Source organism: Camponotus vicinus, unplaced genomic scaffold (genome assembly GCF_025532165.1).
Source record: "Camponotus vicinus isolate PSW18456_S1 unplaced genomic scaffold, iyCamVici1.0 SCAF_13, whole genome shotgun sequence".
NCBI classification, from domain to species: Eukaryota; Metazoa; Arthropoda; class Insecta; order Hymenoptera; family Formicidae; genus Camponotus; species Camponotus vicinus.
The window spans coordinates 14090855-14107153 of NW_028141949.1; the positions used below are offsets into that span (position 1 = coordinate 14090855).

Below are 16299 nucleotides of genomic sequence, written 5' to 3' on the forward strand. Positions count from 1 at the left end.
TCTAAAAATCAAATGTCACACAATGTAATATCTTTACGTCGGTATAGGCGGAGATAAATAAATATGACAGATGCTTCATCGCGATGTTTGTTCGCACATTAGTTGCATCGGTACAGCCTGAGAACGAAAATTCCAGAAACCATCACACACTGTGCTAAAGCTCGTTCTCATCCTCTTCTCTTTACCTGTGATTACCTCTCGACGCGCCTACGACGCGCTATTTATAACCCATTTGCGACATTCAAATAATTTGCGCGTATTTCGTTTCCCGCAAAAGATCATAAATCGTCGCGCAATTATTTGCGCATTTAATTCCTTATCCCGCGCGTAAAAATTTATTGTTCAATAGAGGTGTAGCCAATATTACAGACGCAAATGATAAATCAAGTATAAGAGTTAATTATGCGACGACATATGTTTCTTTTTTAAAACTTAACTTTACACTAGAATGGACGAGAGAATAAAATTTAATTCGTCGGAGCTTCGATTTTTCCTGGATACCGTTGTGCAATTCATCTTCAATTCATCTTCAATACAACGTCGTACAATATATCATCGCTCTGTCTCTTAGATCGCGATTTTCATCTCGCATATTAGTATCTCGATGATTTAAGACACCTCTTGCCACAATGAGCATGATATCTCGAAGTCTCTCTTCTTTCTTGATGTTCGTCGTTACGTCACATTGGAATCGCAATTGTCATTATCGCTTTTTAATTGCAATGCAGTGATAATATGTTATATGCGATTAAGGGCCCAGTTTATTCCAGCAGATGAAAAATTGATAATTTTTAGAATTTTTTTGAAGAATATTAGAAATTGACTCTTTGGCATCATATTTTACATATATCTTATTGATGTTCAAACAGCATTTTTAAATCTTAGATATTTAGCTCTTTTTTTAGTCAGTATAAGCTTCTGCAAGTAATATGTTTGAAAATATATAATTCGATGGTACGCAATTATTTTTGAAATGAATAAATCAATCTAATTTTATTTTGTAGGATTTTGTAGAATATTAAAATATGCTAAATCTAATTTTATTAGAAAGAATTGAAAAATAAAATATAGTATCTCATTTAAAAATTTGATACTCCAACTTTGTTGAAATTTTTTCAATAATTAAAAATATCAGAAAAATATTAAATATTAATTTTTTAGATTCTAATTAGGTTCAGTATCCCAAATATATTCTATGGAATAAAACTAAACTGACAATGAGTTTTTTTCATTTCAGACAATTACATGAGAAGGCACTGTCGAACCATGTATTTTTGAATATGTTACATACAGAGGTTCATATTGATAAGAAAACGCTAAATATTCAAGATTTAAGAATACTGACGTACTGATATTCAAAAATGCAGTTCGACAATATGATTTACTCGTGTAATTATCTGAAATGAATAAACTTAGCCTAATTTTATTCTGTAGGATATTTATGAAGTATTGGACTTAATTTTATTAGAGAAAATAATAATTGAATAATAATAAAGTAATATCATTATCAATTTTGCTGAAATTTATTCATTTCTTGAACAGAAAAGATAATTATTAATTTTTTAAATTGTATTTAACTTTAATAACTTCCCCCAAAAAAGTATTTTTTTTAATTTAAAAAGAGATGAAATTATTCAGTCCATTTTTCAAGATATTTATTATACCAATTTGAAAATGTTTTGAATTATGAATATTTTAAGTGAATTATTCAGTCCTTTTTTCAAGATATTCATTATATCAATTTGAAAATGTGTTTAAGAGAAAAATGTGTTTAAAGATTTGTAGCCCCACTTGTGAAGATGCGTTATCTTTTTATTCAAAGTCTTATAATCCTATAATTTTGCGAATTTTTCAATAAAATTTGAAGGGCAATTCTTTAGATATTATATTACTTTCAGAAAATAATAAAAAAATGATTTGTTTGACTTTCTAAATTCTTTGACATTCTAAATTTTTGGCTTTTAATATTCACTGGATGCAAATGCGCTTGTCTGATCCTTGATCGGCACAATCGTCGTCGTAGCCATGCATCTGTATGAATATACCGACCATCTGCCGAGATGGATCTCTGGAATGAACGATAATTTATGAGCGGTACAAAACGATCGAAGATGTGTGTGCGCGCGCGTGTATTCGATTTCCTTTATCTCGATTATATACTACTATCTATTCTTTTATCATATTTTTCTTGCAACATCGCAACATGGATATTGGTAATCCGCTAGAATCTTTGAAGCTGAAAACTCGCAACCTCTCTTGTAAGGAAGAATTTCTAGAATTTTATTAAAAGCTAGATGTTTCAAAAGAATCATGGATTTTGATTGGGAAATCTATAAAACAATCTATTCAGATCAAAAGTATAAAATGTTTTTTATAAACACGAGAAACTCGCGCAAATTTCATTTGCCTTTTTTAATGTGTTTCTAAAATTTGTTTTTAATTTCAAATTAAAATTAAGCAAAATATTTAAAATACTTTGCCCAGATATGTATAGCAATTTACAATACCTTAATCAGTATTAATTTATAAGTTTTGGATTAATCAAATAGAGCCAAAAAATCAGTTAAATATTTTGAAAATTTCTCTGAAAATAGAATCAAATTTTGAAATGATCAAAATATATATTATATTTTTTATTTTAGTAGCTGCGTTTTACAGTCTTAGACTTTATATATTTAATCTATGAAAATGTAAATTTATCATTTAGAGGGAACATCATCATCATGTACAATATTGCGCGATATTGTTTCTTCGGCAAGACATTATGTTCAAATCGAAATGCATACGTGGCGATAGTGAAGACCTCAGCAGGTGCCAGACATGAAATGCATAAGTGATGCTTACGAAGATTAGATTTCGCTATGTAACATGGAAACACGTACTCTCGCACGTCGATTGCATCATTACTGGAGCGGTTCCGGACGAGCAAGAACGCTCAAAATGTACGAGCCACAAAGTGGAATCTCCGCGTGACCCTTCAGAATGAACCCTGAAGCCTAGAGGAGAGGTAGCGGTGAATCGCGAAGTATTCTTGATGATAGAAGCCGAAGACGGTTAGGATCGCATGTTTATAATCAGTAAAGAATTACAATCGCTTTATGAAAAAAAACGTCATACAATTAAAAATCTAGCGAAAATGTTGCCATGAGATGTAAATGTAAAGAAAACTAAATATTTTTTTTATAATATACGGTTTTTTGTGAAAAAATAAGCCTCGTTGTTTTCAAAATATTGTTTTTTTTTTCATAGATGTATTTTTAACATCTTCATTACCATTAAAAAGTATTTGTAAAATAAGCCTCTTCCTGAATGTAAACATTTTATATACTTTTATAAATAATAACTAACCCTTCTTTTACATTATCTTTCTAAAAACAATTTTAATGGATTAAAATATCTGCGTAGCTTAAATGATATCAAACACAATATAATTTAGATGCTTTTTAGATGTATGATAAATTATTGGAAGCATGTCGTGTTTGGTCGCAAAAGTCTCATTAATCCATTAAAATTTCTTTCGAAAGATAAATTTCAAAAACGTTAAAAATTTTTATTTTTTTATTATATCAATAAAATATATAAAGGAATAATATTATACTTAAAAAATAATAACAATGACAAAAAGATTAATTTATTCTTTTTTTCTATTAAAAAAAAATGATTTATTTACATCTTTATTTGCCTGTAATATTTTACATTGCATCGCAATTCTAATCAATTAATAAAGAACGAGTATTAATATTGTTCTCTGCTTTGATTATCTAGCATCGCTGCTTTGATATCCTTGGAAGATTCGAAGATTTCTACATAATTCTAAATAACCTTGACAAATTCGCGAAATATAGATAGCGAATTCTATGCATTTTGACAGCGCGTATTTAAAGTTTGCAAAGATTCGCTGAATAAATGTTGTAAAATGTGCAAAAGGGGCATTCTTAACCTTGAAGAAAAATTGCGGAAATGCGCTCGAACGGTAGATCCGTTGTTTACCCTCCACAATACTCGCATCATCGACAAAATTATAATTGTGCATCTGCAAAGTCGGGACACGACGGCGAGAAAATTCCCATAATAAACGCGTCGGAGGACCTTCTTCTACGCGTCGTGCGCGGTTTTCAGCCCGTTTGGCGATCAATCCGTGGCAGAAACGATGGTCGCAGCATCACTTACACGGAACGTAACATGTAATGCTCAGCGAGCACGTCATTACGTTGATTAGGAGACCCGAACCGGCGAGATAAACGGAACTTTAAACACGAGCTTGAGAGGATCTCTCTTGTGAAGTACAACTTGTTTGTGAAGGAAGCGAGGGTAACTGTAGGCAGGTAAATTAGGATCGCGACGCGTTTCGTATCCTATCTTGAGAACACGAAACAGCGCAAGAAACGCGCGACAAAGCGAGAACGAAATGATCATTGCTCGCACGAAGCTAATTATGTGTTTCTTGTCTGGTTACCCACATTTCGCGTTTATATATCCTTGTTTAGGACGTTAGGAAATCTAAATGCAAATTCACGGAGCAGCGAAGCTGTACGGTTAGACTTTCACGATTTGCTTACTTTAATAATAGATGACTGTCCGGTCTCTGCTTCTTAATGTGTCAAAGATCTGTTTGCATAGCGAGTGAAATATAATAAATTGATAAAGATAAATAAGAGAAATTCACGTGCGATTGTCGAATGGAAGAAGCGGATGCTGTTGATACAATGTAAAGTTTCTTGAAAAAGAAAGTGAAAAAAAAATAAATTTTATTTTTTTTAAATATAATATTAATATATAATATTAATATATATTAATATTAATATATAATATTAAATATAATATAATATTTTTCTTTATATTTTTTCGTAATGTAATATTATTAAAAAATTTCTCTTCCCCTAAAGTTTTTATATTTTTAATCTATCTTTTTTCGTCTTTCGCTTATTACTTTTTTAAAGTAATTTTAATTGACACTTTTGCGACACAAATTACACCAAACATGACATAACTCAAATAATTTTCAGTTACATGTATAATAAAAATTTTTATTATATTTTGCTTGATATCACTTTTATCGTAAAAATCCTTTATTAACCATTAAAAATGCTTTTAAAAAATTAAATAAAAAATCAGTCTTTAATTTATAAGATGTTTATATTCGCGAGTGAATAAAAAAAACCAATTATAAAAGAATCTTGTATTCTTTAATGATAGTAAAAATACATGCAATGAAGAAAAAAAGGCTTGTCATTTTTTCACAGAAAAAAACCGTTTATGAATAAAAGACATTTTTTATTTATATCTCTGCACACACATGTAACAAAGAAATAAAATATGAGATAATAAGAGAGAGCACTTTATAACATGAGAAATAAAATATGTGATAAAATAGCAATTGCACGAGCTTATTTACATCACAAAAGTTAGCACAAGATAGCAGAAGGTTAATTTCTAGAGGAGGGAACAAGATAATTATTAGCATCGAGATAGGTAAATACTAGTAGTGGACGATCGCAGTGGAACGTTCGTCGGGTATTGAACGGGCATCGTAATATACGATCGAATGAGATGGAGTTTGCTTTAATAAACGCGGAGATCGCGCGGACTCTCATCGCAGAAATTACCGGTCTTGCGTTCCATTATCATTCGCGGGGAGCAATTCGCCGAGCGAGGGGATAACCGAGAGAGTCTGCCGTTCGCTGGTTGATTGCACCGCGCGATATCCATTTTCAATTTCATCGATTCGATTCAATGGATAAGAACCGCGATAGACACCACTATTCACGTGCTCACGGCTCTTCCTCTATTGCTCACGTGGCACTTACGCGTAGACAGATTAAGCTGTCAGGTTGTTAAGGTACATTGTTAGACAATTCTGAATGCACACGCGCTTAAATGTTACTTCGACATCGATTTATACCTCTCGAGTACCTCGCACGAAGATTTATAAATGTTTAAATACTTGACTTCTCTCTTCATGATGATTATCTTTCACGAGAATCGAATATGTTTGATATTTTTCCATTTATGGACATAACGCAATAATCGGAGGGAAAGAAAGAAATGCGTTAACAATGATATTCAAATATACTGAAGGCTCTAAGAGGAGTCTAAAGGACCCAACAGACTTCTTTTGACTGATATTTCCCGAGCATTATTATACGCGAGGATCCGTTTCTTGCCCAGGTCAGGGTCTCAAGAAACTTTACTCTCACACGAGCACAATTCTCCCCATCTACCTGAGAGTCTGACTCACACACACGCGACGTGTTACCTGTTGCAGGTGCGGAAATTAGAGATTGATGACGAGTGCAAGGTGCAAGGTTGCTCGTCGAGGTCGCACGAGTTAGTTTTCCTCCCGGCAGCAACAAAACCCCCTCGTCTCTCCTCCCTGAGAGATGATTCTCCTACGTTTTGATTATCGTAATTCCACTTTCGTACGAAAACATGACATTTACCTGGTGGGTGCTGGAAGAAGGGTGATTTGTCGGATTAATGATGTAAATAAATCTTCGCGTATTCATTAACGATCGCTTGATGCGCTCATCGTGCCACAAAATCTGTTACAACACACGCTCTACAGGCGCATTAATGTTGTAAAAAAATGTTTTATTAAAAAAGTGTGGAATAAAAAATAAATAATTGATCTCTCTACTAATGACGTTTCATGAGACTCGTAATCTCATAATTAAATGTAATAGACCTATAATTACAATTTCACGTGCGCGAAAATACTTTTACCCACTGAATGATAATTATTAATCTTCGAAAATGAAAAATAAATGTCTTGCAAACGTCGGATACGGTTGACGAAGGATAACACTGATTACGAAACTGATTATCGAACGAGACTCGATATTAATTCGTTGATATTAATGCACGGTTGGGACATTGGGATCCTCCCTACGGTTAATCAAAGGGTAGAGCCGATCCGACTAATTTGACTAATTTGAGACGCTCCGAGAAGTAGACTGTGTAATCTAAGCGCCTGATTAATAGGTAGCCTGGCTACATCTATCGCGAACTGTACTTCCGACTCGCTCGCTTTTCAATCTCAAAGTCATGCGCCGAAGTGTAACAACATAATGAAAGCTACTTAAAGATACTCTTCATAATCCTCGTGATAATTGTGTGCAAAGCATGGCGAATGATGAAAGGGTCAAACAAATTTAATTATCATAATTTTACATAATTATAAATATGAATTAAATATAATTATAACATAATTATTGTATAATTACTAAAATTATATTTTATTGGAGTGATTATTGTTCCGTGTGTTAAAAATTCCATCTGCCATCTTATCGTTAAATGCATATTGTCAAAAAATTGCCGAGCTAATAATGATCCAAAAATGTTTTTTTCACCGCTCTCTCAAAAACTCGTTCGCTTCCACGAAACGTTTTTAATCTTCGATCGCTCGTCTTCCGCTAAAAGATTACGGACAACTCTGTTCACGCGCGCCGCCCGATAAGAAGATTAATATTAATAATAGCGGGACGATGCGAAATGACAGGGCGACGCTGCTTTCTCATGCTTGATCACATAGTAAACCATCTTCTCATTTCCATCAAATGTATAGAGAATTTAAAGGTGCGGGAAAAGGAAGATTTATACGAGAATAAAAATTTCCTGACTCCTGGACGCGTATATTATACCTGTATACGCTCATTTTATCCATAAGAGAGATATATATTTTCGGAATAAATAAACAAATAAATAAATAAATAAATATATATTATTTATTTATCTATTTATTGCAAAAATATATGTATCTCTTCTTTTGAATTTCGAATCACGCTTGTGGTGCTCGTAAATCATAATCGATGAATTACGATTGACGAATAAATAAACAAAGAATTGACTGACCATTTGTCGCTTACATTAGGAGCGATTTGGCAATATTTTAGAGAGCTAAAAAAATCAATTTTTTTACCTTTTCTAAAAATATGATGTCTAAAGAATATACTTTTCAAATTTTATTGGCAAAATTTGTAAAATTAATGAAATTATAAAGTTTTGGAATAGGACAGTGGACTTGTGCAAAATCTTTAAACGCGTTTTCTTCGAACACTGTTGGAAAGTTGATGTGACGAATATCATGAAAATTAATAGACCGAATAACTTCATCTTCTTTTAAATGAAAGAGAATACTTTCTTTGGGGATATTGGATCTAGAAAATTAATAATTAATTTTATGATCTTCAAGAAATAATTAAATTTCAACGAAATTGATTTCAGAATAATATTTTGTTATTTTTCCATTTTCTCCAATAAAATAAAGGTTCATCCCAAAAATATCCTACAGAATAATATTAGACCGAGTTTAATAATTTCAGATAATTACGCGATAAGTAACATGTCATTGATATTTTCAAACATACTACGTTCATTGATAAAGAAATAGCTAAATAGACTTAAAAAAATATCAACTGCTTAAATATAAATAAAGACAACAAAAAACGTCAAGATTAATTCTAACATTCTTGAAAAAAAATTCCTAAGAATTATCAATTTTTTATACTTCTAGAGTAGACTAGGGCTTTAATTTCGATATGTCCGCTCTGTCCTTTTTCTCTCTCGCCGCCACAACCGTTATACATATTTTACGCGGTCTTTATGATGTGCGACATAAGTTATATCGTAGAGGAGTATAACAGGGAGCGAGGAAAAAATCGACGCGGTAAGTGGTTAAAAAGCCGGCGTTGCGTGCTCGCAACGGGACAAACGATACATAATTTGGGGTGTTTTAATGCGCCTGAGAGAGCCGCAGATGCGGCAATAATGGACGATAATGGATTGTTGACGATAAATAATCGCATGAGGAATTCATTACTTATAATTCGAATAGTTCTTTGTACTTGTGCGTCCAAAGAGTTCACCGAACATATCAAAGACGTGATGAATGACTATTGCAATAAGTATCATAGTGCAGTTTATCAATGACATCTTTAAACAACGAAATTTTAATATTAAATCTGATACGATATTAGTTTGATATTAGCAAAAGAGATGAGAGAAATGAAATCTATAACTCAAGAATCGTAAAAGTCATAAATCAGAATCAATAACATATGGCTTCTCTTCGTGCGAGAAGGAAAGCCTATTGAAAGTAGCAATCCGTATCCGCTACTGTTTCAATAAATAATCATACGAGATATATTCGCCAGGCGGTTTTGAAAAGTCAAGGTATTCCATAATCCTGATTAATATCCCTCGAATTGTACAGCCGGTGATAAAAATTAAAAAATCGAATATAAGCCGGTGGACTTAACTGAGTCACTACATTATATTTGTATCTTTTATATAACATCATTATATTATATATAACTGTATTTATAATATTTGTAATACGATTACCTTCTCAGGCTTACACTCGAGAAATGTTGAGCGTACAAGGTATACACAGTTAATATTCAAAATTAAGGATTATCTTTAATTAACAATTTCATTTCAACGCGACTCTCGCAAATCACGAGGTTCGCTTCTTTCTGACACGTCGCACCGCTTTAATGCCGCGTATATAGCAGGCGATTTAGAAACGCGCCGAACAGACGGAGCTCGAACAGCTGGGGCAATCATTTCCGATGACGCGGTTCGATTGAGAACGGTATGAGAAATCCGCTCGACCGCCAGATGAAGGGGGTAGAGCTTGCGGTACGCGATGCGAAATTTGTTCTTCGCTCACATTCAACAGAGTGTTTTGCTTATGTAGGTATTTCTTGGTCACGACCAAAAATTTATCGATATTTTATGTATCTGCTGGAATATATTCCTTATAATGTGTAGAATTTTTGATAGAAAAATTTGACAAATTTAGATCCCATTGTCAAGTATTAATTATTGGATAAATAATGTAGCTAGAATCTTTATGAAAAACAATTTTTCTGGTTAATTTTTCACATCTACAAAAATTGTTATTATAGTTACAAGATTTTATTTATTTATTTTTTTTTAAATACATCTGTATCGATATTAATTGATACAAGTAAAACGTTATTTTTGTCTTCCTAAATTCAAGATATTATGCGGCACGAGGATGTTTATCTATTCAAATTTTATAAAAGATTTCAATATTGAAATCTATAAAAAAATTTCCTGATTTTTCAAGTATTTTTGTTAAAAATAAGAAAATATTTTAAAGGTTATTTTGATGTAACTTTTTAAAATAAGTTCTTATTGCATGCGTTTTCTGATGCTTCTTACTTATACGTAAGAAAAACACAGAATCACTTTAGATTCAGTGTTAAATTTGCAAATGAGAAGAATTGAATAGCTTTCGTAAGCTAAACATTTTTATTTTTTCATCACTAAAAATTACAATAAAGGATAAAATAAAATTTCATGAAAAAACCCTCATTTTTCCAGATGCAAAAGAAATCCAGATTTTCCTTATTTTTTCAGAAAGTCAGCATATTAATATTACATTAATAGAAATTCAAACAGTATCGAATGATCACGATTCAGTGATATTTAGCTAATTAAAAGCGTTTGAGATAAGAATCTATCATTTTATACAAAAAGATGTATCCAATATATCGACAAACAGATGGTCATATTTCATTAAATTTATTAACTAATTTTTTTATATTATTAATTTTATATTTCTTCGAGATGTATATCAACGAGTGTGCTTGACAGTGAACAGTAGTTTCCTGTAGCATTTTTCACTCAAACTCGGAGAAGAACATTATCGCCGCGTCGGCGATTTCATTATCGGAATAAATCGGCGGTCTCGCGAATTTATCAGCAAAAGGATGTGGCCGCCGGAGAATGTGGGTTTCCCTTATAAATTATAAGGAGAGAGCCCTGACGCACACCCGGCAATTCATCAGCTACCCCGGCAGCACACGCGATGGTACCCCGCTGCGTGTACGCGTAGACACGCACACGTCCTCGCCCTTTTCGCCCTTCAACGTGCAATTACGTCCTTTCGCGCAGTTTTTAAAAGGCGGGTCCCCCGGTGAGCCAGGTATTCACTTACGCCAATTCCCAAAAATTGTTCGAATTTAAGCGTCTTAAACGGGGGAAAAGTCGATCGACGACGAGGAGCAAAGTAGGGAGCAAAGAGGAGCGGAGGGAGGGAAAATTATCCAAATTCGTCGGCGATTTAATCGCGTGACGTTTCGCCGCCACGCATGCAGGGTAAACATTAATGCCGGCCCGAAAAAAATTGCATTGGTCGAGCGGGATGTGTCATTTTTGCGCGGCCTCACCTCTGCCTACAGCGGCCAATCGCGACCGCCAGTTTAAAAACGGTACTCCGGAGATATTGCCGGTGAAACAGGAGGGGAAAGGAGACGACACACTTCCGGGGAGGCTACACCTGGTGTACGGTCGAATAGCCGTGCACGGCGACCACCTAACGCGGACGATATTTCGATTATACCCGGTCTGGTTGTGCGAAAATTAATGACGGTGTAATAAATAATACATCGCGGTATCGTCATTATTATTATTATTAATATCGCGCGGGAAAAGAGGGCACTGTATCGACTGTACGGGACATAATCATACCTTCCCCCTCGTCTTTTATGGCATGGGATAATTATATATTCGACAGCGCGAAGGAATCGAACGACTGTTGTCGCGAAATCCTCAAGTGTAATATTTCATTTTACCTGCGCGTACCGGGAAATAATTGGCTTCATTACACAGGACGCGCGGTTCCGCGGCCCGAAATTTTCAATGTCGATCGACATCGCGATTCTCTCATGATTTACAGGCAACCGGACGATGATTCCCGAGACAAACAGAGACAATCTCTTCGTACGAGATGCATCAAGCAGCTCAGAGATTAATAGCGTTGATGAATACTGCCTTGATTCGCGACGACGAGTTAAATCCAGGGGAATTAGGCGGATAAATCCACCGTCTGTGCGCTTTTGCCGCTTGATTTAGACCAGCTGGCGAGGAGGAAGTAACGGAAATCGGAAATCGTTACGTTCGCGCGATGACTCGCGCCTTTTTCATTTCATCGACGACTAGTCTTTGTACCTTACCGTGGATATCGTTGACGCATATGTGAAGATCCTCCCGGAATATCGGCAGGTCGAAGTTACACTGGCACGTGCAGGAGCTGTTCGGTACAAGAAGGCTCGAGGAACTCGAGGAGCTACGGGAATAAGGACTGGCGGTGCCGCTGCTGAGCACTGTGCAGGCTTCTGTGCAGGAACCTGTAACAAGTTTTATAAATGGCTTTATACGTGTCTCGAGACACGTATCTCGCACGATTACTTTACATGTAGATTGCAATTCTGATTTAAAATTCAACATCCGATGTTTTAATCTACTCTCTTAAACTGGAGCAGTGAAAATGTCACCGAGATTTCACCCAAGATCAATAAGTTTCACTGATCTTGAGCGAAAGCACTCGCCATTTTGCTTTGAAAAAATTCATACTAATTGAAACAATTTCCACTAATACTTCTTTAGATAAGATTTCAATAATTTGTCGAGCTTTTATGAACCGTGATTCATTACTTTTTAATTAAGACACTGATTTGATTTAAAAAAATAAAAATAGATATCTCCAAGTGTGAATACATAAAATTATTTGACATTATTTAAATATATTTACATTTTAACACGTTTAAAAATATACGATTTTTAGTCTGCAATATTTTATCATTCGTTAGGATTTAAAAAAAAAAGACTATCTTTTTTCTCATTTAATTTTATCCAACTGTAATTTTTATTTCCCTGCTTTCAGTTATCACGTCGTTTGTGTCGCGCATTAAAATAAATCATTATACATTAACAGTTAACTAGCCGATCTTTCGAGAATCAATAAGTTGCGTTAAACGTGGTTCGCGTGGATCTCTTGATAATGCGAGATTGTCGAAAAGGGTGACGTATGAACCGTCGCGTGTTCCGTCAGGACACGCTGTATAATCCAGCTGAGCAAGGACAGGTCGGACAGCTGTCAAACCGTTACATCGTAATTTCGCGGTTAATCCGTTACGAGAGTCTTTTTATTTTCACGCAGCGCGGTTGTGTCACAATTTGTGGCACAAAATCATCGCTCTCGTATCACACTTTGCTTCCGTGTACCGGAAAATCATGCGAGGACTTGCGGCGCGAATCGATCTTTATAAGTGCGCATCTCGAAAGTAGAATCGGACCAGCGATATACATCAATAATGTTGTCGTTTTTACAGCATCACGAGAAAAATCAAGTAGATAGAATTAGAGATATAAGTATAAAACAAAATAAAATGCTTATGTTTTTGTGAAAGAAGCCTTGTCTTTTTTTTAAATTTTATTTTTGCTTTTTTCTCAGATATTTAATTTATATCTTTATATTTTAATTATTGCAAGTTGATTTTTATTCTTGATTTTTTAGATGACAGATTGAACTAATCATTACTATTTTTTAAATGTAGATAGTATTTCAATTAGTTATATAATTATTATTTCTAATTTGATAAATTCTTCAAACACAAAAATTGAATTTAAATGAATTATCTTTATTATAGATGCAAAAACACAGTTCTTCTTTAATTTTCAAAAATGAATTTTAGTCACTATTTTAATATAATAAAGAAAACTAAAGTTTTTATTTATATTTCTTTCAAAATTAATAATTTTAATAGATTAATGAGTTTTTTATGATTAAAATAATATTAAACACGACGTAACTCAGATAGTTTTCAATTAAATGCATAATAAAAATTTTTGTTTTGTAATCTAACTTTAAAAATTATTCGAATTATGTCATGTTTGATATAATGCTCCAAAAGTCTCATTAATTAATTCTTTAAAATTACTTTCGAAAAAAGATAAATTAAAAATATGAAAACTTTAGAGAGTTTTAATATGGAAAAAGATAATATATTTTCATTTAAAAAAATAATAAAAATCCAGATCTCTTTTTTTTCTATTAACCTCTATTTTCTATTTTAGAAAAAAACGGCTTTTTACACCTCGAAGTAAGATTGAAGTTGTGACGGAAATAAGACGTAAGGAAATCTTTTTCTTTTTTATATTTTACCGCTATTATCGTATTCCCAATGCAATTTATTCCGTCATCGTTTTGGATTGTCGCGATTTGTGAAATGTTTATTCTTTCGTAGATCGGAGCACGATGATGATAATTATAAAATATACATATTTTTATAAGTATAATAACATTATAATGTACATTAATATATGTGTTTACCTTCGATGGTAAAAATATCGCCATCAGAGTGCCTGATGATCGACAATTCCTGGCAATGAACGACGATTTGCAGGAGGTTGAAGCAGCTCGCGAGAACGAGAGCTAGAGAACGCATCTTCCCCACAGCATTCTGCAAAGATAAATAAGTAAATGTAGATCGTAAAAATAGAATCGAGGACGAGTCGATTTTATGAGTTTCGCGTCATGGAAAATCCCGAGAGTATTAATGCTCGCTTTTAATTCCGCGATATCACGCGACTGACTTTTATGTATTTCCATCATGACTCATAAACATGCGTTTGTCAATAAAATTCCATATCAGGAACGATATATTACTGCGAGAAAAATATTTAGAGATGTATAAATGAAATAAAAAGAAACTATATTTTTCGTTACGTTAATGAATTAATTTTCTACATGCGACATGACGGATTTCTTATAAGTTTACTTTAGGATCGCTCACGCGACGTACAAGCATGAAGCGTAGGAAATTGAACATACACGCGAAAATTGAAAGGATACTAATTTAGCCATTAGAATCATTTAGTCATTAAGGTAATAATTTGAATTTCTTCTACGTGTGTTTCGACCGGTTGAGGAGTGTTATGATTACGGTCGTTAAGTAAAATTGCAATTAACCCCGGGACCTCACAATCGAACCTCGGATGTTCCCGCGCTTTTTATCTCTTGTAATCGATTCTGGCGAACGCGAGAAATTTTCACGAGGCACAAATCCATCTCTCTTCCTCTCGAATCGAATTGAGGAGCGATAAATTGCAAAAATTATGCTGTTTTTATCGTGACAGATTGAGGAACGATGATCGTCGAGAGTTATGTTAATTCCTGTCAAATTATATTAATCGCCAAAAATGAGTCGCATCAGGCTCGATTGTATAATCTAGCTCTCTCGAGTGATAAATCGCCGGTCCATGAGATTACGCCTCGTCATCTGAATAATTTCATTAGTCTCCGACGACAGGCACAACCGCAATTTCGGAAGTTCTGCCGCAGGGAGAGAGATGGATGTGTATTTCTGTCTGATCAGAGAAAAAAAAAGAGACCGCGAGATCGTCGTTATTAATCAAAGGCCCGTTACTGACGTGCCATCTAAGCTCTTCTCTCAAAATAACGAGATATTTGGCATCCGTTTAATCCCGTCGTTTATCATCGCGTCTCGCGTGCCCTTAAATGTAAATCTTTCATGCAAATCGACGCTAAAGAAGGAGCGTAACAAAGTGACTCTGTAAAATTCTCGCGTTACTCATCAGACTTTGTACGCAGCGTGTTATTAGAATTCTATTAAAGAGCCCGAATCACTTAATAATCGTTTACATCCGCTTGTCTTTAGGGAATTTAATAAGCGTTGTAAATGACTAGTTACTCGCCTACAACGCCGTGTAATTATTCTTTCGCTAATAATCCTCTCGCTTAAAGGATCCCCGCAACGGTGGACGTCGGAAATTATTAATGCCATCGCGATTATATTAATCGAGTCGCGTCCAAAGTCCGACTATTGAATCTTAGCGTAAATGCTAACGAGTGCGCTGGTAATTACAGCGCAGACCCACCGCGAAATTGTGTTAATCACGTATTAAAACATATGTCGAGACGCATCTTTCGCACTCGTTGCACTTGTAACCGGATTGCACTTTGATTAAATTCTCTTCTTCCTTCCCTCTTGATTCATCCTCGCTCGTCTTCAAATTACTTTGACGCGAAATTACTTAAGTGCCTCTCAGCTGTCGGAAGCAAAGGAGAAAGTATGGTTCCCATAGATGGAAAAATTTTCCTCTCCTTATACTTCGCAAGAATCCAGTCAGGTTCTAAATGAGTCAAATAGAAAAAATTCAAAGCAGTCGGGATAAGTAGGCCTGTTAAGCGAATGATAAATTCGCCAAATGTGTCTATAAAAACGACGGATCTCGTCTCGAAATTCAATTACTGGAAGGAAAGCGATGCTTACATTAGGATTTTTCGAAGATACGTGCGAAGCGAACGAACTATAAGCATAATTTTTTTTTTCACTTTATCTTTAAAAGCTGATATTTAAATTTTAACGAAAAATTTTAAAGAAAAAGAATTATGCTTTTTTGATCAATTTTTGATGGTCAAATGACTGACACTTGGAAGGGGAAATTTGATGGATTTTACATGGC

General features: G+C 34.1%; 1 protein-coding gene across 3 annotated transcripts in view; it reads right to left on the bottom strand.

The window, feature by feature from the left end:
- Positions 1-16299, bottom strand: part of Sha (shavenoid) — a 97630-nt gene that overhangs the window by 16902 nt on the left and 64429 nt on the right. For all 3 annotated transcript variants that reach the window (XM_083086091.1, XM_083086092.1, XM_083086093.1), the window contains exons 4-5: positions 14144-14273; positions 11985-12158 (exon numbers count right to left, since the gene is read on the bottom strand). In XM_083086091.1, coding sequence (XP_082942217.1) covers positions 11985-12158; positions 14144-14258 — 289 coding nt within the window. In that variant the 5' untranslated portion in view covers positions 14259-14273. The remainder of the gene's footprint in view (positions 1-11984; positions 12159-14143; positions 14274-16299) is intronic.